At 38.8% G+C, this 23,397-nt stretch overlaps 2 protein-coding genes across 2 annotated transcripts in view; both read left to right on the top strand.

The window, feature by feature from the left end:
* LOC109180803 (histone acetyltransferase HAC1-like) overlaps positions 1 to 23,397 on the top strand; it is a 46,778-nt gene that overhangs the window by 13,521 nt on the left and 9,860 nt on the right. The gene's annotated exons all lie outside the window — the stretch shown is intronic.
* On the top strand, positions 10,752 to 15,053 carry LOC109180804 (DNA-directed RNA polymerase III subunit RPC8-like). The gene is made up of 8 exons (XM_019330513.1): positions 10,752 to 10,878; positions 12,811 to 13,068; positions 13,169 to 13,264; positions 13,596 to 13,683; positions 13,991 to 14,075; positions 14,195 to 14,258; positions 14,347 to 14,436; positions 14,642 to 15,053. Exons 2-8 carry the CDS (start codon positions 12,958 to 12,960, stop codon positions 14,687 to 14,689), a joined length of 582 nt encoding a protein of 193 aa, XP_019186058.1. The 5' UTR covers positions 10,752 to 10,878; positions 12,811 to 12,957; the 3' UTR covers positions 14,690 to 15,053.

Here is a 23,397-nt window from a genome sequence, read left to right as displayed (position 1 = left end):
GTTGACGTTGGCCCCCACCCTGCCGAGCTAGGAGGTTGTCCCACCTTTTTTCTTCCTTCTTTAAATACATACGTTCCCGTTACGTTGTTTTTTTTCTTTTGTGGGTACTTACTTGGACATTCGTCAATTGTAATAATCTTGCCTTAACCGCAGGGGGTCCGACCGCGATGGTTTCTCGTGGGGAGTTGATACGTCGTGCTGCCGCCGCCCGGGCCCCGCATCCAATAGAAAGAGGGTCGCGCCGGGGGCCTCCTCCAGCCGGGCTCCTCGCGCGCCGCCCGTTGATACACGAGCCGGGGCTGCCCGGACTTCCGCCAACGTCAGCGTTGTGGGGACCTCCGCCCCTCCACATCTTGCTCCCCCTGGCGATCCGGCCCCGGTTTCTCTCGGCGAGGCGGCCCATCTTCGTGACACTATCTTGGGCATGCTCGGCCGTGGGGCGACGTAGTCTTTCCAGGCGAGCGGGTTGCCCTCACTTCTCCGTGATACCCTCGCGGTAATTCCCGCGCCTTGTCCTCTAAGTGTTTGCCCGTGATATTGTCATGTGTTTCTTACCCTCCTTTTTTGCAGGCTTTTCTCTGGAGTTCTCTTGCACTTGAGGAGCTCGGGTTCGCGAGGTCGCAGTCGCAAGAGGCCAACAAGCAGGCGAATGAGTTGAAGAGGGCCTGCGAGGCTAACCAAGAGGAAAATCGCAAGATGGCGCAAGACTCCGAGGCTCTGAAGAGGAGGCATTCGGAGGAGATCATCCATGCCGTCCGCAACTACAAGAGGTCTGAGGGCTTTCGTCGCGACTTGAAGGCCTACACCAATGAGCATTTGGAGACCATGGTGACTACGTGGCTTGCCTCGGGCCCGGGCCAGGTGAGGTTAGTAGAGGAGGGGGCGTTCTCCTACAACCTGGGTTATTATACCGCGCAGCGCGATATCTATGATGTTCTTCGTCAGCGGGATGAGGCCTTTGCTCCCGAGGCGTGGGGCTTACCAGCTGAGCTTATGGACCCCGAGGCCGAGGAGCCCAGGTCGGACTCCCAGGGGCAGGTACGAGCTGAGGTTGATGTCCCTCCGGACCCTGTGCAGACTTCCATGGCCGCCGGATCTTCTCACACGGGGGACCCCTCGGAGGCCCTAGGGGCAGAGCGCTCAGAGGCCACTCACACCGAGGATGCTCCTTAGTCGGGGTGTAGATCCTTCTTTATTTTGAGTTTTTGCTATGTACGCCGAACTTCTTCGTTTTAGGCATGGGACCGTCACTTTGTGGATTTAATTTGCTTGCTTGGGATATACATATTGTGTTCGCATATATATATTGTTGTTTTTTTTTTTTTTTTTGTGAGAGGGGTGGGGGGAGGGGACTCCATCGAGGGAACCCCTCGGTCGGGTGGTACGCGAGGCCAGGCCTCGTGCCCCCCAAAGGGCAGCCCGTCGGCCCCAAATCATCGGACTTGGGCTGTTGGACTCTTCCGTTGGGGTTATTACGCGAGGTCGGGCTTCGTGACCCCTTAGGGCCGTCTGTCGGCCTCAAATCACCGGACTTGGGCCGTTGGACCCTTCCGTCGGGGTTAGTACCGAGGTCGGGCCTCGTGACCCCTTAGGGCCGTTCGTTGGCCTCAAGTCACCGGACTTGGGCTGTTGGACTCTTTCGTCGGGGTTAGTATGCGAGGTCGGGCCTTGTGACCCCTTATGGTCGTCCATCGGCCTCAAGTCACGGGACTTGGGCTGTTGGACTCTTCCGTCGGGGTTAGTACGCGAGGTCGGGCCTCGTGACCCCTAAGGGTGGTTGGAGAGACCGGATGGGTACCCCCGCCCCTCCCCGGATAGCAGGGTACGTTCATGGCGAAACATTTATTGCATTTATTGATGAAAAAAATAGGGGGGGGGGGTGCGCCTTACATAATAAAGGAATTACTGAAAATACTTGAGTAGGTGCTCGGAGTTCCAGACTCTATCTATCGCCTTGCCTTTTCGTGTCTTGAGTTTGTAGCTGTCGGGACGGACCACGATTGCCACCACATATGGGCCTTCCCATTTTTGGCGAACTTGCATCCCTCGAGGGGCTGACTTGCCTCGCGCCTCCTCAGGACGTAGTTTCCAACCTGGAAAGTAACGGGGTCGGACTCGTTTGTCATGATAGGTCTTGGCCTGACGTTGGTAATTTTCGGCACGGATAGTCGCGGCTTCCCTTCTCTCATGAATGAAGTGGAGCTCTGTTCTGTGGTTGTCCTCATTTTGGGCGGGGTCATACACCTAGGCTCGATATGATGGTATGGCTACCTCGGAGGGGGCCCGGGCTTCGAAATCGTAGGATAAGGAGAATGGGGTCTCCCCCGAGGCCCTCTTCGGGGTAGTGCGGTAGGTCTACAGGACGACATCAACTCATCTACCCACGCGCCTTTCGCTGATTCGAGATTTTTTTGGAGACCGTCTACAATGGTGCGGTTGACATTCTCGACCTGTCCGTTGGCATGGGGGTAGGAGACAGCCACACGGGTGTGCGTTATGTGCCATTGGGCGCAAAACTCACTGAACTCTTTACTCTCGAACTGGTGACCGTTGTCCGTGATGATCTATATCGGGACTCCGAAGCGGCACAATATGTTCTTATATATGAACTGCTTGCACTTGGCACTTGTGATGCTAGCTAAGGGTTCGGCCACTATCAGGTACTTCCTCTTTCCGGAACCCATGGGGAGGGCTCCGACCAGCTCGACCCCCCACCTGGAGAAGGGGATGACTGAGCTGATCGGGGTATAGTTGGTGGCCGGTCGGCCCGGGCCACTCTGCCATTGTTGACAGGTTTGGCAACTCCTAGCATAATCCGCGCACTCCTTGCCCATCTTGGGTCAAAAGTAACCTTGTAGGATCGCTCTCCGGGCCATGGTGTAGGGCCCCTGGTGGGCGGCGCAGGTACTCTCGTGGATTTCCTCCATGACCGACCTTGCGTCGTCGAGGTACAAACAGCGAAGTAAGGTGCCATTGTAAGACCGCTTGTAGAGTATGTCCCCGACGAGTAGGTAGGGTGGGGCCCTCTTTTGCACACACTTGACATCCACCTCGTCTGGGGTAGGGCGCCCGTCTTCTTGTATTCCTTGAGGTGGTCTAACCAACAAGCAGGTCGGGCCTGCACGGGAAGGACCGGGTAGGCCTCCAGGCTGGACTTCGTGAGGTCCTCCACTCGGGCAATCCTGGAGACGTGCTCGGGGACCCCCTGGCCGAGCTTGGAGAGCATGTCCGCGTCTGTGTTCTGCTCTCTCGGCACCTGTAGGACCTCATGGTGTATCAGATGTCCCAGGAGTTGTAAAACCACGTCCCGGTACCTTCTCATCCTGTCCTCGTTGGCCTCGAACTCGCCTGTAACCTGGCCCACCACAAGCCTGGAATCACACTTTACTTTTAGCTTCTCAGCCCTCATGCTTAGTGCGAGCCGAAGGCCCCCCAGGAGGGCCTTGTACTCGGCCTCGTTGTTCGACAATTTGAAGTGCAAACGGAGCGCATAGTAGGCCCTGAAGCCCTCGGGGGTTATGAGGACGACCACGCCTCCGCATCCTTTGGCACTAGAGGACCCGTCTGTGGATAGGGTCCACCACTCTTCTTCTTCGTTTCGGGCCTGCTCTGTGGCCTCCAAGGCGGTGTACTCTACTATGAAGTCGGCAAGTGCCTGCCCTTTGATAGCAAGTCGTGGATTGAACTGGATGTTGTACTGGCTTAAGTGCATAGACCACCTCACTAACCTGCTAGATGTAGAGGTGACCACGGTTCCGGTTCCATTTCGGTGCTCGGAGTTCCGCCTTACATAATAAAGGAATTACTGAAAATACTTGAGTAGGTGCTCGGAGTTCCAAACTCTATCTATCGCCTTGCCTTTTGGTGTCTTGAGTTTGTAGCTGCCGGGGCGGACCACGATTGCCACCACATATGGGCCTTCCCATCTTTTGGCGAACTTGCCTTCCTCGAGGGGCTGACTTGCCTCGCGCCTCCTCAGGACGTAGTTTCCAACCTGGAAGTAACGGGGTCAGACTCGTTTGTCATGGTAGGTCTTGGCCTGACGTTGGTAATTTTCGGCACGGATAGTCGCGGCTTCCCTTCTCTCATGAATGAAGTAGAGCTCTGTTCTGTGGTTGTCCTCATTTTGGGCGGGGTCATACACCTAGGCTCGATATGATGGTATGGCTACATCGGAGGGGGCCCGGGCTTCGAAACCGTAGGATAAGGAGAATGGGGTCTCCCCGGTGGCCCTCTTCGGGGTAGTGCGGTAGGTCTATAGGACGACATCAACTCCTCTACCCACGCGCCTTTCGCTGATTCGAGATTTTTTTGGAGACCGTCTACAATGGTGCGGTTGACATTCTCGACCTGTCCGTTGGCATGGGGGTAGGAGACAGCCACACGGGTGTGCGTTATGTGCCATTGGGCGCAAAACTCACTGAACTCTTTATTCTCGAACTGGTGACCGTTGTCCGTGATGATCTATATCGGGACTCCGAAGCGGCACAATATGTTCTTATATTTGAACTGCTTGCACCTGGCACTTGTGATGCTGGCTAAGGGTTCGGCCACTATCAGGTACTTCCTCTTTCCGGAACCCATGGGGAGGGCTCCGACCAGCTCGACCCCCCACCTGGAGAAGGGGATGACTGAGCTGATCGGAGTATAGTTGGTGGCCGGTCGGCCCGGGCCACTCTGCCATTGTTGACAGGTTGGGCAACTCCTAATATAATCCGCGCACTCCTTGCCCATCTTGGGTCAAAAGTAACCTTGTAGGATCGCCCTCCGGGCCATGGTGTGGCGCCCCTGGTGGGCGGTGCAGGTACCCTCGTGGATTTCCTCCATGACCGACCTTGCGTCGTCGAGGTACAAGCAGCGAAGTAAGGTTCCATTGTAAGACCGCTTGTAGAGTATGTCCCCGACGAGTAGGTAGGTTGGGGCCCTCCTTTGCACACACTTGGCATCCGCCTCGTCTGGGGTAGGGCGCCCGTCTTCTTGTATTCCTTGAGGTGGTCTAACCAACAAGCAGGTCGGGCCTGCACGAGAAGGACTGGGTAGGCCTCCAGGCTAGACTTCGTGAGGTCCTCCACTCGGGCAATCCTGGAGACGTGCTCGGGGACCCCCTGGCCGAGCTTGGAGAGCATGTCCGCGTCTGTGTTCTGCTCTCTCGGCACCTGTAGGACCTCATGGTGTATCAGATGTCCCAGGAGTTGTAATACCACGTCCCGGTACCTTCTCATCCTGTCCTCGTTGGCCTCGAACTCGCCTGTAACCTGGCCCACCACAAGCCTGGAATCACACTTTACTTTTAGCTTCTCAGCCCTCATGCTTAGTGCGAGCCGAAGGCCCCCCAGGAGGGCCTCGTACTCGGCCTCGTTGTTCGACAATTTGAAGTGCAAACGGAGCGCATAGTAGGCCCTGAAGCCCTCGGGGGTTATGAGGACGACCACGCCTCCGCATCCTTTGGCACTAGAGGACCCGTCTGTGGATAGGGTCCACCACTCTTCTTCTTCGTTTCGGGCTTGCTCTGTGGCCTCCAAGGCGGTGTACTCTACTATGAAGTCGGCAAGTGCCTGCCCTTTGATAGCAGGTCGTGGATTGAACTGGATGTTGTACTGGCTTAAGTGCATAGACCACCTCACTAACCTGCTAGATGTAGAGGTGACCACGATTCCGGTTCCGTTTCTGATTCAGAACCGGAATTATTAAAAAAAAAAATTAAAACACTATAATATTTAATTTTTTTCGGTTTGGAACCAGAACCGCCGGTTCCGGTTCTAAGATTTTACAAACCTTAACCGCAACCTTATAAGGTTCCGGTTCGCACAGTCACGGTTCCGGTTCGAACCGAACCGTGGTCATCTCTAGCCTAAACGGTCCCGAGGCCCTCAGCACGGACTCCAGGGGCTGATTTGTCAAGACATGGACGGGATGAGCCTGAAAATAGTGATGTAGTTTCTTCGCGGTCACGTCCACTCCGAATATGGCATTTTCTGTGGGGGAGTACCTGAGTTCGGCTCCTCGGAGGGCTCTACTCGCATAGTAGACGGGGCGTTGTATGCCCGCGTCATCCCGGACCAACATGGAGCTGATCGCGGCCTGTGATATGCCCAAGTACAGGTATAAGGGCTCCCCTCTCTTGGTTTGGCCAGCGGGGGTAGTGACATCAGGTAGGCCTTGAGGTCGTCAAAGGCCTTCTGGCAGTCAGGGGACCACTCGAACCCAGTACTCTTCCCGAGGGCCGCTAGCCTGCCATTTAGGCGTTGGACCTCCCGGAGAGACCTTGGAGGCTCCATGTCCAGGATGGCCCTAACCTTGTCGGGGTTGGGCTCGATACCCCTCTTTGAGACCATGTAGCCCAAGAATTCCCCCCCATGCACCCCAAAAGTGCACTTCTTGGGATTCAACCTTAAATCAAAACGCGACATAATGGAAAATACCTCGACGAGGTCGCCGACGTGGTCCTCTACCTTCGCGCATTTGACTATCATGTCGTCCACGTAGGCCTCCATGTTGCTGCCCAGGACCTGTTTGAAGACCTTTGCCACCATCCGCGTGTAGGTAGCCCCGGAGTTATTGAGCCCAAAGGCCATGACTCGATAGCAGAAGACTCCTTCGGGGGTCGTGAAGGCCGTCTTCTCCTCGTCGTCTTCGTGCATAAAGATCTGGTGGTACCCCCGAAAGGCGTCCAGGAAGCTCATGAGGGCGCAGCCTGTCGTCTCGTCTACCAGCTGATCAATATTTGGCAGTGGGAAAGGGTCCATGGGGCAGGCCTCGTTGAGGTCGGTGTAGTCCACGCACATCCTCCAGGTGGGTGGTTTTGGGGCGAGGACTACATTGGCTAGCCATCTGGGGTATAGGACCTCCCGTATGTGCCCGATCTCGATGAGGGTGTTAACCTCATTTCTCACGAACTCCCTCCTCTCCGCGGAGAGGTATCTCTTGCGTTGTTGCACTGGCTTGATCGTGGGGTCGACGGTGAGCTTATGGGTGATGACGTCCCTACTGAGTCCCGGCATGTCCTCGGGTCCCCACGCGAACACCTCCTTGTAGGTTCTGATGGCGTCAATGATGCTGGACCGAAGCTCGGCGGGGAGTCCGGTTCCCACCTTCACCGCGCGATCAGGGCGGCTGAGGTCGAGGACGACCTCTTCGGTCTCTACTACGGGCTCGGCTCGCGGGCGCCCCCCTTCCTCCTTTAGCACATTTTCAGCCATGGTGTGTACCTGGAGATCCCATTTGCCTATCTGTCTGCACGCCCGAAGGTAGCAGCTCCGGCTGATTCTTTGGTATCCTCGGGCGACCCCGACCCCAGTTGGTGTAGGGAACTTGAGGCACAGGTGTTCCATGGAGATCACGCACCTGAGGTCCTCAAGGGCAGGTCGGCATAGGATCACATTGTGGGTGCAACTGATTTTAACCACCACGAATTCTACCTCCCACCTCTTGGTGTGAGGCGGGGCGCCTATCTCGACCGTGAGGTTGATTGACCCTTCTGTCTCTATGGAGTCCCCCGTGAACTCGGATAAGGGGGTCCTCACTTGCCCCAATTGCTTCCTCGATAGCCCCAACTGGGTGAATGTGTCGTTGTACATCACATTCACCGAACTGCCTGCGTCCACTAATACTCTATGCACGACCACCTCATTGATCTCCATCTTGACCACCAAGGCATCCCGGTGGGGGGAGGGGGTCGTTTGGAAGGTCGTCGTCGGTGAAGGTGATGGGCTCCCTCCGGGGCCTCTTCTCGTGTGGGGGTCGTACGACCTCGCCCACATAGAGGCTTCGCGCCCATTTCTTCCTCTCTGCGGGCGTGTCCCCCCGCCCCCCCTCTGGTTTCCCGAAGATCACATGGATGGCTTGTTTCTTCTGGGGTTGGGGGTTGTCTAGCTCTCTTTCTTCCTTGTCAGTGAGCTGGCCGAGCTCCCTCTTGTGCGGCGAGGAGGTGGAGGGCTCGGAGCTGCCTCCCTTCCTCCACACGCGGCCTTGATGCTGCCCTTGGCCCTGTCCAGGCTATTGCACGAACTGACCCAAGTAGCCTCTCTGGATGAGCTCCTCGATCTGGCATTTGAGAAGGATGCACTCGTCCGTGTCATGCCCTGACTGCCGGTGGAATTTGCAGTACTTGTTGTGGTCTACCTTCGGGGATTTCTTCATGCACTCCCCCGGGTACTCCACAATCCCTTACCCTTCCGCATGCTCCAGGATTTTGCTGACGGGTTGCGTCAGCGGGGTGAGAAAACGCGTGGGGGTCAACCTGGGCCCCTCGGCGTACTCACGGCGGGGAGGCCTGGATGCCCGGCGGTCCTCTTGAGGGGCCTCGCGTCGGGGCGGCCTCGAACATCCAAAGGCTCCAGGAATGGGTATTAACTCAATATTTATAATTAATATGATTGAGAGTACAACTTAAAATATTCTCACATTAAATTACTACTATATATTTCAAAAAAAAAATAAAAATACTACTATAAGTTGACTAAGGAAGGATGATGACCAATATAATTATTTTTCCTTCTTCTTTTTCCCTACCTTGGTTCTAGCAACAGAAAAAAAAAAAATTCTCTTCTTCCTTTCTCTCCATTTCGGCACTTTTAAAGAAAAAAATAAATAAATTTCTCCTATTCTTTTTAAGAGTTGAAACAATCCACTCAAGTCTACAGGGGATTTGAATACCGAGGCTCAGGAAAAATATTGGAAGGGGAATTGCTTAACCGGTAAGTGGTTTTGTCCTCCATTACTTTGCCCTATTTTTTTTTCAAAATATATGAATTTTGTTGGTTAATGATTATGAAAATGTCTTAGTATATGGAATGATATAGTTTTCTTATGTGATTATTTGGAAGTATTTGTTGTAATACCTGTGATAAATTTCTTTGTATGAAATGCATGAAGAAAAAGAAATTTTAAAATTTATTTGTTTGATTTATTATGTATTATCGTATGTTTAGAAAAAAAAACTATATATATATATATATATATATATATATATATATATATATATATATATATAATAATGATGGAAAGTTTAAAATTGAAGTTAAATTTTGGGGTGATACAAAGAGTGTTGTAAATATTATTTTCATCTTTGTCTTGAAAAAATTGTTAAAATAACCTACTTAATTGTTATTGATTGTACATGTAATATGATATTTTAAATTTTGAGTTTAAAATTTAATCTTGTTCTTATATATAATAGAGTAAAAGACATTTTTGGTCCTAGACTTATAGTGGCTTGGACAATTTTAGTCCTTTATAAAAAAAAATTGTCATTTTATGGACAGAGTTATTGTGGCGAGGACATTTTTGGTCCTCTGTCTATATTTCTGTTAGATAATCGTATGAGAGAGGGGCAATTACGTCAATTTAGGCTATTTCTTTATTGTGAGATGGACGATTTTGGTCCCACAATCATGCCTTTACTATGATCCTCATTTATTTGTAGTTTTGCACTACGAAATGCTCTGCCCACAACCATGCCTTTACTGCAACTTGGACTCTCCGACTCCTTCGAATTATGACCGAGAAGAAAACAAAACACACATAGATATAATAGATAGAAGGAGATAGCCTAAATTGACGTAATTACCCCTCTCTCAGACGGTTATCTAACAAAAATATAGACGGAGGACCAAAAATGTCCTCGCCACAATAACTCTGTCCTTAAAATAGCAAAATTTTTTAGAGTTAATTACCAAAATGGTCCCTTGACTATAGCGAAATTACCAATTTGGTCCTTGACTATTTTTTTTTAACTAATTAAGTCCCTCAACTTTAAAATTTTTAACCAATTTGGTCCTCCGTTTGTTTGACCATTAGTCAATCGTTAACTTGGGACTAAATTGGTAATTTCACTATAGTCAAGGGACCATTTTGGTAATTAACTTTAGGGGTGGGCAATTCGGTTTAGTTTTCTCGAATCGAACCGTACCGAACCAATTGGTTCAGTAATTTACCGAACAACCGAATGGTATTGGATACTTGTATACTGAACGGTTTGATAAAAAACCGATCCGAATTGTTCGGTAAAAAATTGAACTGAACCGAATACTGTTTGATTTTTTTTTTAAATATAATAATAATAATAATAATAATAATAATAATAATAATAATAATAATAATAATAATAAATAAATAAATAAATAAATAAATAGATAAATAAATAAAAATTAAATCAAATTCCATTGCTGCTTGCTCTGCCGTTCAACTCATATTCTCACGGGTATCTCTCGTAAATGTTTGATTTGATTTCTTTATGGTTTGTTATCAAAAGTTCTCAAGAATCTATTACCGTTCGGTTGTTCGGTATATTACCGAATCTAACTAGTTTGGTACGGTTCAGTTCAAACAAACTAAATCGAATTGCCCACTCTTAAAGTTATTTACCAAAATGGTCCCTTGACTATAGAGAATTACCAATTTGGTCCCAAGTTAACGGTCAAACAAACGAAGGACCAAATTGGTTAAGATTTTTAAAGTTGAGGGACTTAATTGATCAAAAAAATAGTCAAGGACCAAATTGATAATTTCGCTATAGTCAAGGGACCATTTCGGTAATTAACTTATTTTTTTATACAGGACTAAAATTGTCCAAGCCACTATAAGTATAGGACCAAAAATGTCTTTTACTCTATATAATATTATATATTTTTGTGTTTTTTTTTTTTAATTTTATTGCAGGAAAGAATTTGAAAGAAGAAATACGCTACAAAATTTAAAGAAATTGCCCCCAAAACGTCCTCTGCGCCTCTGCGGCTTTGCTCTGCGCCTGCCTCGCCACCGCCCACCACTCGCCACCACCAGACTTCCTCCTGCCGGCGCCTCTGCCTCGCCAGCCAGTCGCCACCGTCTTCACCCTCAGTCCCTCAGGCTCACCGCCTCACTGAGTCACCGTCTCAGGTTCGTACTTCGTAGTCTCGTTCTCAACCCTTAGACTATAAATCTGAATTTCAATAATTTGTTCAATTGTTTGCTTTTGCGTTTTGAAATTATACTTTTGCCCTAATTTCTCTAATTTTTTTGTTTTCCCTAATTTTCTTAATTTCCCTAATTATGGTTTTGCCCTACTTTTGTTTGGTGCTGGTTTAATTTTTGTTGCTGCATGAATGTCTTCTATGAATGTTGTTCTACAGTTCTAGAGTCAGATGTATGAATGTTGTTTTTCCAGATATCCCATCGGAATAATTAGTTATTTCACTTTTTTGTCTGTTGCTCAATGTTAGTTATGTTAGTTGCTTACTTGCTTATATAATTTGTTTGCTGAAAATGTTAGTTTCTAATTTGAGTGATACAGAGCTCAGAAAATTGCAAAATAAAGTTCCATTTAGTTGGCAAGCAAATGTAGGACTCCATGGAAGATGGGAAGAAAAAGTGATATGGATTGCTACCATTGTTTTCTTTTTTTAATTATATTACTCTTATTAATTTGTAAGGGCATATAGGTCTTTATACTCGTTATTCCCTTACAATTCCAAATCTAACCAAACAATAGAATTAGTATTCCCAGTAATTCTTTTTCCACCAACCAAACAATGAAATTCATCTTCCTAGTAATTGTTAGTAATTGTTTTTCCATGGAATTTCAATTCCACTCCCCTTAAAATATTTTCCGCGAACCAAACGAGCCCTTAGAAATTAGAATCACATGAATTATATGTTAACCATGTTTTCTTTGTTTTGGACTTCCTTAATTAGTGAGTTAAAATATCATTTGTTATTTGTCTTGAGTTTCCAATTGAGGAGTACTTGCATTTTCCTTTTTCAGAAATTAGTTAATGTTACTATGTTAGTTGCTTATTTGGAATAATTAGTTAATGTTAGTTGCTTATGTTATTTGTTTGCGGGATATTTGGTTCAGTTATTTGTTAGTTGCTTATGTTATTTGTTATGGACATTTTACCTTTGCTTCTTCGCCCCCACGCAAAGTAAATCCTGGCTCCGCCCCTGGCAGAGACAATGTGTAACCATAACAATCTTTGTTATTCCAACAAATTCAGTACATTTACAAGGCATATATATAATTTTATTACAATAATAACGGAAAGTAATAATGGCAGACATAAGTACGAGGACCATTACAACCGTTACACAATCCAATCATAATGTCCATACTTTAATAATATTTATAACAATTTTTAATTTTTAATCAAAGTTGACTTGTTAGTTGTTTTATTGTTTGATTACTTGAAATTAGTTGCTGATCAAAGTCATTTTATAAATTGAATTAGTCAGGCACGATTTTATTGATTTAATCATTTAATTCCATCAAATGTTATCATTTTTATGCACTTGACCTCCTATCAACCACATGGATTGACACTGAAATTTTCACTTAATCTATAAATCTTACCGAATCGATATAAGTGTTTGAACACAAAATGTAAGTGCAAAGGTTTCTGTGTTGAACTAACATGCTGCAACAGCCAACATGGACATGTGGAGAACTACTTGTCTCGGGGTTCTAAAATTACACTTTATTTATTTATTTATTTTGCTGCTAAAACATTTCATGTTTAAGCCCTTTGACTTCATATAAGAGACTTTTGTCAACTAGTTTTAGCCATTTTAGTGAGGCTATAATCTTTATTTTGCTTCGTATTATGCAATTTAAATATTACTATGAACACTTTGTCATGAATTTAGTGAGGTTATGTTATTATTCATCCTTGTAGGACAATTTGTTGCCATTGTTTGGGGTATTGTAAATTGTTGTGCACATATTTATCAATTATATTGTAGATATTCATTAATCAATTAAAGTTGTAATACATTGTATTTGTTGTTTCTAGAACAATAACAAAAGGACTTTTATTATGTAACGAAATATACTAGGGAAGAAGCGGAGTTACTTCCAGTAAAAAGTCTTTCCATTTGCACTCTGAGTTCTCATAGCCAACAAGGCAACAACTTCCGCTTTCCCGTAGTCTCCGGCATTGTTTGCAAAGGTTGAACTTCTCGGCTGATAAGAGTGAATTAGTAATGTTCTATCTGAGCGAAATTGAGCATACTTTGAGATTACCTCCCCATCTCCTCAATCTTCCACTTAATGAAGCTATCAAGGGAGAGCTTGAGGGTCTCTTTGTAGACAAGGTTTCCATTTCTTCTATTTTTGTCTTGGTTATTGCACAATTCATGATTCTATTTTCTTCTTATTTATTGAGAATTATGGTATTTAATTTAATTTATGCAGGTTATTGCACAATTAGGGCTTTGTATATCTGTATATGATATTCGCTCCATTGATGGTGGTTTTATTTTCCCGGGAGATGGCGCCTCTACATATACGGTATTATGTGTTGATGAGCGATGATTGAATTTTATTTTTCTCTATCTTTGTTTTTTTGGATAATAGTTTTCTAGATTAATTGAAGTACTAATTTATTTTGATTATGTGATATCAATTTGGGTTTATGCATTAGGAATTTTTTCCTAGGAATTATCATTACAGTAATACATTCTAGAAGATATTGAGAAATGGTAGGAATATACTTTTAGCATGATGATAAGTGATGTTAATAGATTATCAATCTGTAGCTAATCCTCTGTCCTCACCATTTAGCTTTATTTATTTATTTATTTCTAAATCTGTGATCATAATAAACATGGTTTTGTTGCAGGTGAAATTCAGATTGATAATCTTTCGCCCGTTTAGGGGCGAGGTAATAGCAGCAAGGCTGATTGAATCCAAAGAACATGGTTTACGCTGTATGGGTTACAAACGCATTAACAATATGATTCCATTCTTATTGCATGCGGATATATGTTACTTTACTTACAAAATGGTTGCTACTTTATTTACGGATCGACTCATTGATTCAATTTGATAATGTTTTTCTCTTTCAAGGAAATTTCTTTTAAAAACATATGCAAAAGTATATTACTTATATGGTCTATATGTAGTGTCTTAACCTATGCTTTCTACCTTGCTATTTGGAGATATGTTTTGAGCCTGGCAATTACTTCTAAGGGAGCTAGTATTCTAATGTGTATTCTATACAATTGTGTTTTGTAGTATCGCTCGGATTTTTTGATGACATCTATGTACCAGCCATTTTGATGCCGAATCCTTCACATTCTGAGCCTGATCCTGAAAGCAGGTACATATTTATTCTTTGAAACTATCTTGTAGGGTGATCTTTGGAGTGCAAAAATCTGATCAAATAATAAAATATTCTTTTGTTGATAATAAACTATATTTTCCATTTTACCATTTTAGGAACCAGGTCAGGTGGATATGGGAGTATGAAGGAGAAAAATATCCTATTGATGGTACAGATGAGGTTGTGATACTATCTAATTTGATGCCTTCTTTACCTCCCTCATTTGTTATGGAATTTACATGAATAAAATTGATTATTATTGCCACAGATTAGATTTCGAGTTCTCGAAATTAGCTATCCATCATTACCTTTAAATCAAGATAAAGATGCGAAGCCATTTGCTCCTATGGTGATCACGGTATGTCAACTACGAACTAATGGACTACCACCCGCCATTTGTTCTTTAGTGTTTGCCAAACTTGATTTTTGTACGTTGACTTGATGTTACAACTTACAAGTCTAAATTTGAAAAAGAAATCGCAACCTATCTAGTCTAGGAATAACGTTTTCCTTGTTGAAGTGTCAATGATGTATTAATTTTAGTGTTTATTTGAAACTGGCAGGGATCACTTGATGCGGATGGTCTGGGTCCCGTTTCATGGTGGGTGTGAAGTAACGGATATAGGAAAGGTTTTTTGAGAGGATTGATGATCTTCCATTTTCCATGCGATTTGAGAGCATTCCCTTTTAAGTTTAAAATGGAGGTTGTCGTCATTTTAGATAGGGGTGTCAAAGTGGATCGAAGCCCGCAGGTCGATCCTAAACTGCCCACAAAGGCCCAAGAAATTAGCTAATTGGTTTTAGGTGATCGTGGTTAGGAAAATTATAAATCTAAACTTGACTCCTAGGTAATGTGTTTTGCATACCAAATCAAAATGTCTGCAATTTACATAAAGCTCTTATTCTTCTAAGAACTAATGACAGCATAGTTGTATGCTTGTACCGAAAGTTCCTGGAAAGCTGATTACCAATCTCTATGATTTGTTCTTACATTCAATGATGCATGGCATTATGCCTTTGGGCCTTTTAGTTTTATTTGATTGCAGGAGCCTTCTGCTATAATGTTTTCAAGGAACAGGTAACATTGAAATGAAAATTCATCATGTAACCCCAACTTAATTCTTGGGTGACAAGGGAAATCCTCATCTACTATTGGTAAACCAACCTAGGTTGTCCCTAACCTGCTTAAACCAAAAAGATATAGGTTATTTCTATTGGGAGTCGAACTTGTAATCTTGTTGTTATCAAGTCAACTAATTTGACCAACTTAGCTAAGGTTGCTCCGACATCAACTTTATTTTGAGACTACAATTAGTAGTTTGCAGGTTGATTTGCCAATAGGCAAAACTGTAAATATGTTGGTGAGGTTGGGTATCGTGGTTGCTGAAAATAGTGTGGATGGAGATGAAGTTTTGCGCATTATCCCTTGCCTTCAAGCACGGTTAGATTCTTAAGCAACGTTGAAATTCCTTGGTTCGTTGATCCTTCTTCTTACCTCAAATACTGCCCATTAAACCATTGAGCTAAGCCTTTGCGGGTACGTTGATCATTCTTTTTTGCTTATCATATCGTTATTGCTAGTACCGTCAAAGTGGGCCGAAGCCTGCGGGTTGACTTGCCCTTGCCCCATGGTGGAGTGGGTTAGGGTTATGAAAAATAAGCCCGTGAAAATGCGGACCTAACGGGGTGGGCCGGAATTGACCCGCAACCCACGCGGGTTAGTCCGCGAGCCAAATCAGTTAACACTTACGGATACGGCATACGGAGTAAGTAAGATTGTGGCTTCTTATTTAGTGCACTCGTTAATATATATATACATATATTATTATATATCATATATTTGTTAGTTACTACTGTCTAGTGGCTTACTACATTCAATCCATTCATTATTATATATAAATATATAAATTAATATATATATATATATATATATATATATATATATATATATAACTTTGAATTATTTAAAAAAAAAAAAAAAAAGTCCGCGGGGCCGAGTGGGTTAGGGTTGCATGAACCCTAGCCCACGGGCCTATCGGGCCAACCCGCAAAAGCTCGTTAGAAATTAGGCCTGTGGTGGGGTGGACGGGCCCGCTTTGACAGTATTAGTTATTGCGTTACGGATTTCAGGTGCATATGAATCCCCTTGTAAACTGTTGAAGCACAAGTAGATTACTATTGAAGCACAAGTAGATTACATATGAATCCCCAATGGCTTACTATTAGCTAAATAGCCCAATCTGCCCAACACAGCAAATTTTACTGTGGACTACGGTCCACAATGTATTGTAGTCCAGACATCAAAACGATGTCGTTTTGTTTAATGAAAAGGAATGGCACCTGTTTTGCGTCGTTTTGTAAAAAATAATTCTGTTATTCAGTTTCATTTTGTATACAATGCAGTTTCATTTCAACACAACTACAATATCATTTTTATTCAGTTTCATTTTGTATACACTGCAGTTTCATTTCAACACAACTACGGTTTCAGTTCAATTCAATTGCAGTTTCATTTGATAATATAAAAATAATACGTGAGGTAGTATCAGTTTAAATACACTGTAATTTCATTTGATAATTAACACATAAAAAATACGCACTCCGTTAAGCTGTAACAACTGCCGTTTCTTTATTTAAAAAACACGATGTCATTTTTGGACAATGATCCACAAAGCTTTGTGACCGCGGTCTACCGTATAATTGCTTGCCCAATCTATCTATATCTATATCTATCTATATATATAAAAGTAAAATCCTCCTAACAAATTTTTTCCCCAAAACTTTTGTAGTAAACTTATTTGGTAAGTAAATGTCAAATGGAAATTAAATAAATAATCTATATATATATATATATATATATATATATATATATATATATATATATATATATATATATAAGTAAAATCCTCCTATTTCATTTTTCCGCCCAAACTTTTGTTGTAAAACTTATTTGGTAACCAAATGTAAAATAGAAATTAATTAAAATTTATTAATTGATAATATTGTTTCCATATTCACGTATTAACCTAATTGGTAAATCTATTAATTGATAATATTTTTTCCTTATATTCATTTATTCATTCTTTTATATTGAGTAATTATATATAGAGATATAGATATGTATACTAACATACAACTATTACGGCTTCAATGTTTATTCTTGCCCAGGATATTTCTCCATTGAAGACTGGCAGAGCTATTAGACTGCAATTGGTGTGCACCTATATGAAGTCACATAGAGAAAGGGGAGTGAATCCGTAAAATCTAGAGAGTGCATGTTTCACGATCAAGAGGTTTTTTTTTTTTTTTTTTTTCTTTCAATTTTGTTTTTTTATACGACTCCAATGTTTATTATTGCCTAGGATATTTCTCCATTGAAGACTTTCAGAGCTATTAGATAGTGATTGGTGTGCACCTATATGAAGTCCCATAGAGAAAATGGGGTGATTTCATAAAATCTAGATAGTGCACATTTTCCTATCAAATGGTATTTATTTTCGATTTTGCTTTTTTCTAGAACTCGTGTTGTATATGAAATTGGGAAAAAGATGCATTACAAAGCTGCTTCCTATACTGCAAAAATAAATTACAAAATAACAATTTTCTTTTTTACCAAGGGAACATGTTGGTAAATACTGTAAGCTTTTCAAACAATGAAAAGTTTATGCCATTAAAAATTTTATGGTGATAAGTAATTTCTATATTTTCAAAAAATGCACTCATTATTTTATGTTGTAATTTCACTATGCTACTGTGGTTGTTCTTATGCAATTGTGTAGAGTTAAGAATGATACGAAGAGTTAATCTAAACACAAGTGTTTTAATTTTTCTTTATATTTGAAAGTGTTTGAATAAGGACAAGTAATGAATGTTCTTTTTGATTAGCCAGTTATGTCAAGATATGTAACTCTTGATACACAGTTCCTTTTCAATCAGGATTTCCAGAGTTTTATGATTTTTTGGAAATGTAAATTTATTATGTCTTAATCATTATCATAATGTTTTTATCATTTATTTTTGTACATATTTTGTTTATGATTGTCATTTTTTTTTTCAGTTTATGTGTTGATTAGACCCCTCTAATAAAAATTATGGATATTTATGAGATGATCGAGGTAAACAATAGCAACAATTTTTTTTTTTAAATTGATACAGTGGCAACAAATTATAAAATCATCTTTTGCCACTTTTTAAAATGATTTATTAGTATAAATTGTCACACTTTAAAATGTATTTTTAATGTTAATAAATAAATTAGCTTAAAATAATACATTAAAATCTAAAGGATAAGCAAAGTATAAAATAAAGCCAAAGTTGTACATGTTTGCAAAGTGATGGAGCACTGTAATAGTCTTAGTGCATCCAAATAAAGGCATCATTTAACTGATTATTTCTTTCTTATCTCACACTAAAGGTTCAATACTGCAGATATATATAAAGTATTAGTAATAACATTGGTACGGCTAAATGTGTATATAACTAATTATTTATTGATTTAGGATTAAAGAGTGCCCTATATGATCTTCCAGATATATTAATTATATTCTTTAATATAATAATATTTTTGATAACATTATTGTTTGCAAATTCTCCGTATTTTTTTATATATTTATAATACCGTGTAGAAAAGACATTAATTAATTAGGTAATAACATAATAGCATAATTGGTAATATTATGTATGGTATTACAGTGTAGAATTTTTGGATGTTTATCACCAACTAATTTAATACAACTTATTTTGTAAGCAAATGTAAAGTAGAAAGCAACTAAAATCTTAGTAATATTGTTTCCATATTCAATGCTCTCACGTAACATAATACCCTATATAACAAATTTAAACAATTTATAATATAGCCAATTCATCATCATATATGTATGTTACAACCTCACGGTCAAATCTATACTATAATTAAAAACAAAATCCTATTTACTTGATTTCCTGTCCAAACAATAGTAAATAGTAAAGGTAAATTAAAAAAATGAAAAAAGGAACATAAATATTTCACAATAATATTCTACATCATCAATTAAAAATGGAATGGAAATTAGGTAAATTGGAAAAAGAAATGAATATTAATAATTTACTGAAAATTAAAAATGAAAAAAAAGGAATTGAAGTTAGGTTAATTGGAAAAGGAAATGAATATTAATAATTGACTGAAAATAAAAATGAAACATAATTGACTAAAATGGAAAAGGAAATGGTCAGATCATTTCAATTTAATTTTTCACAATAATATTATATAGTATAATACATCAAATCACAATTATGTCATAAATCTTTCACAATTTTAAACAATGAAATGAAAATTAAAAATAGAACAAAAATATTTTAATAATAATATTCTACATCATCAAGTAAAAGTAAATTAAAAATGAAAAGGAAATATTTAAATAATAATATTCTACATCATCAATAGTAAATGCATATTTTAAACAATAGTAAAGGTAAATTAAAAATGAAACTGGAATATTTCAATAATAATATTCTACATCATCAATTATAAATGGAACGAAAATTAGGTAAAAATATCATTGCATCTGATATTCTAATTGACTAATTGAATGAAAAAAAAAAAGAATAATTGGCTGAAAATGAATATGACATTACAAATTGACTGGAAATATAAAAAGAAATGAATACTAATAGTTGACTGCAAATAAAAAATGATCCATAATTGATTAATATGAAAAAAATAAATGGTTAGATCATTGCATTTTAATTAAAAATGGAACAGAAACTAAAATATGACGGAAATATTTTAATAATAATTCTACATCATGAATAGTAAATGTATATTTTAAACAATATTAAAGATAAATTAAAAATGGAACGTAAATATTTCAATAATAATATTATACATCATCAATTAAAAATTGAACAAAAATTAGGTAAAAATATCACTGCATATGATATTCTAATTGACTAAAAATATAAAAGAATAATTTGCTGAAAATGAATTTGATATTACTAATTGACTTAAAATATAAAAGGATCGCTAATTGACTAATACTCTACCATTATATATTTTCACCCGAGTCACCTATCCTGAAAGACTGAAGGTGTTAGCTCTATACGATGATGGACATGATTGCGTTGCTACAACCGATGTCATCTACAAACAGGTTTCAATAATGTGTAAATACAATCGTTGATATTATGTTTATTTTTTAAATGGCAAAATTGCTATATATCTAGACAAAAATATATATATTCCATACAAATGAATTAAGATATCAATTCATTCCTATAACTGAGTTGCTAGAGAACGAACACATTTGCCTAATTTAAAAAAAAAAATACTAAACAATGATAAATAAAATCTCCAAAGTTACAGCATCGCATGCGTACATTTACACATAAGCTATTAATTTGAGCAATTATTTGCTCAAATTCAAACAATGATAACATCAAAACACATAAATAATTCAAACATATCTTCCATTGCACTGTATAATATTTAATGTTCTAATTTAAATAATTATATATCAATCCAAATATTTTTAATATATTATAACAAATCTATCACGTGCATCGCACATGCGAAAATACTAGTTATAATAATAATAATAATAATAATAATAATAATAATAATAATAATAATAATAATAATAATAATAATAATAATAATAATAATAATAATAATAATAATAATAATAATGTTATTACCTTAAATAAATAAATGATTATATTTTCCCTTAAATAAATAAATTATTATACTTTCCTTTTAAATTAGTATTTTCTACCTATAAATACAAGAGCTTCTTCAATCAAAGAATCTCAGACTCATCTTTCTGCTTTCTTTTTGTATGAATTTTCTACATTTTTCAAACTATATTCTCACGTACTTCAATATGTTTTGCAGTTTGGACATCATGAATAGCTTCATCAACGATATCTTCTTGAAGCTCGCCCAAGAGGTGACTCGCTTGGCCCACTACAACAAGAAGCCGATAATCACTTCCCGCGAGATCCAGGTCGGCATGAGATTGGTTCTTCCTGGCGAATTGGTAAAGCACGTTGTCTCTCTAAAAACACTAAAGCAGTCACCATATTTACAAGCTCTTAGATGAAATCATTTAAATCTATGTTTCGTTTTTATATAATCTCAATTAGGGATTAATAGATTTAAAGTAACTTGGATTTGAGTTTAATTTCATATTATTCTTCCAAAAGGTTTAATTTCATATTATAAGTATTGGTATCTACCTTCAACTATCAGTGAATCGATTAGCATTCTCAAAAAAATAAATAAATAAATAAATTGAATGTCTATATCTACGTGCATTTAAGATGCAACATGTGTATGATTCATTAGGCTTTGAGACAGGAGAACATATCTGGGTACATTGGTGGATCTGTATCTCATTGCAAAAAAAAATCCATACAATTAATTAATTATATAATTACAATTATCATTATTCTAATTCAAAAAAACTAAAGAATTAATTGTAGTAATGAAATTTGTTATTAATATTCTGTTACTAATTGACACATAAATCAGACTAAAAGAAAAACAAAATTAATATTAAAAATGGACTCGAATTAAAAAAAATGTGCTTAGTAAGTAAATAACTAATTTGCTAGACTGAAAATTAGGGTAAAGAAAAAAAATGATTATTAAAAATTGTACCAGATTGTTTTTATGATTGAAAATGAATATTACAAACGTACCAGATTGTTTTTATGACCAGAAATAAGAATGAATTTTACACATGAGAATCTATTATTAATATTCTGTTATACTAATAGGCATGGGAATCATGCCAAATGAAAAAAGGATTTAATATTAAAAATTTATTGGAAATATAACACAGTTTTCCCTACGAAAAAATTAGTAACCACCAAATGAAATATTAGGAAAAAATTATGAAGAAAAAAGAAATGGAAACAAATATTAACTCTTTCTATGAATGAAAAAAGGAAATGAATATATCCATATTTCACTTAAAATATAATCAGTAATTATATTATATTATTATAATTATATTAATTATTTATGAAGAAAAAAGGAAATGAATATGAAAGGAAAAAAAATAAAATTTAGACACGAAAATCTATTATTAATATTCTGTTATACTAATAGACACGGGAATTAGGCCAAATGAAAAAAAAAAAAGGATTTAATATTAAAAATTTATTGAAAATATAACACCGCTTTCCCTACGAAAAAATTAGTAACCACCACGTGAAATATTAGAAAAAATTATGAGAGAAAAAGAAATGGAAATGAATATTAACTCTTTCTATGAGTGAAAAAGGGAAATGAATATATTCATATTTTAGTTAAAATATAATCAACAATTATATGAATATAATTATTATAATTATATTAATTATTTATGAAGCAAAAATGAAATGAATATATTAATAGTATACTGGAAATATAATCAGTAATTATAGTTTTTATAATTATATTACTTTTTAATTATGTGGAAATGAATATTAATTCTTTTTATGAACGAGAAAGGAAATGAATATTTCACAAAGAAATCTGTTATTAATATCATGTTACTAATCGACATGGAAATCAGGCCAATTAATCGACAATTATTAGAAAAATGAATAAAAATTAATATTAATTCTTTTTATGAAGGAAAAAAAAAAGAAATATATATATTCAAAAGGAAATGAAATATGAAGAAAAACGAATGAATATGTTTATATTTCACTTAAAATATAACACAGCTTTTGGCACAGAAATCAGACCAAAAGAAAAAAGAAATTAATATTAAAAATGGACTCGAATTAAAAAAAATGTGCTTAATAAGTAAATAACTAATTTGCTACACAGAAAATTAGGGTAAAGGAAATGATTATTAAACACGTACCAAATTGTTTTTGTGATTGAAAATGAATATTACAAACGTACCAGATTGTTTTTATGACCAGAAATAGGAATGAGTTTTACACACGAAAATCTATTATTAATATTATGTTACTAATAGGCATGGGAATCATGCAGAAATGAAAAAAGGATTTAATATTAAAAATTTATTGAAAATATAACACAATTTTCCCTACAAAAAAAATTAGTAACCACCAAATGAAATATTAGGAAAAATTATGAAGGAAAAAGAAATGGAAACAAATATTAACTCTTTCTATGAATGAAAAAGGAAATGAATATATCCATATTTCACTTAAAATATAATCAGTAATTATATTATTATAATTACATTAATTATTTATGAAGGAAAAAGGAAATGAATATGAACAGAAAAAAATAAATTTTACACACGAGAATCTATTATTAATATTTTGTTACTAATAGACACAGGAATCAGGCCAAATGAAAAAAAGATTTAATATTAAA

This window comes from Ipomoea nil, unplaced genomic scaffold (genome assembly GCF_001879475.1).
Source record: "Ipomoea nil cultivar Tokyo-kokei standard unplaced genomic scaffold, Asagao_1.1 scaffold1034, whole genome shotgun sequence".
Taxonomy (NCBI): Eukaryota; Viridiplantae; Streptophyta; class Magnoliopsida; order Solanales; family Convolvulaceae; genus Ipomoea; species Ipomoea nil.
The sequence above is the reverse complement of the archived record's forward strand: the minus strand, read 5'-3'. Positions and strand labels throughout refer to the sequence as shown.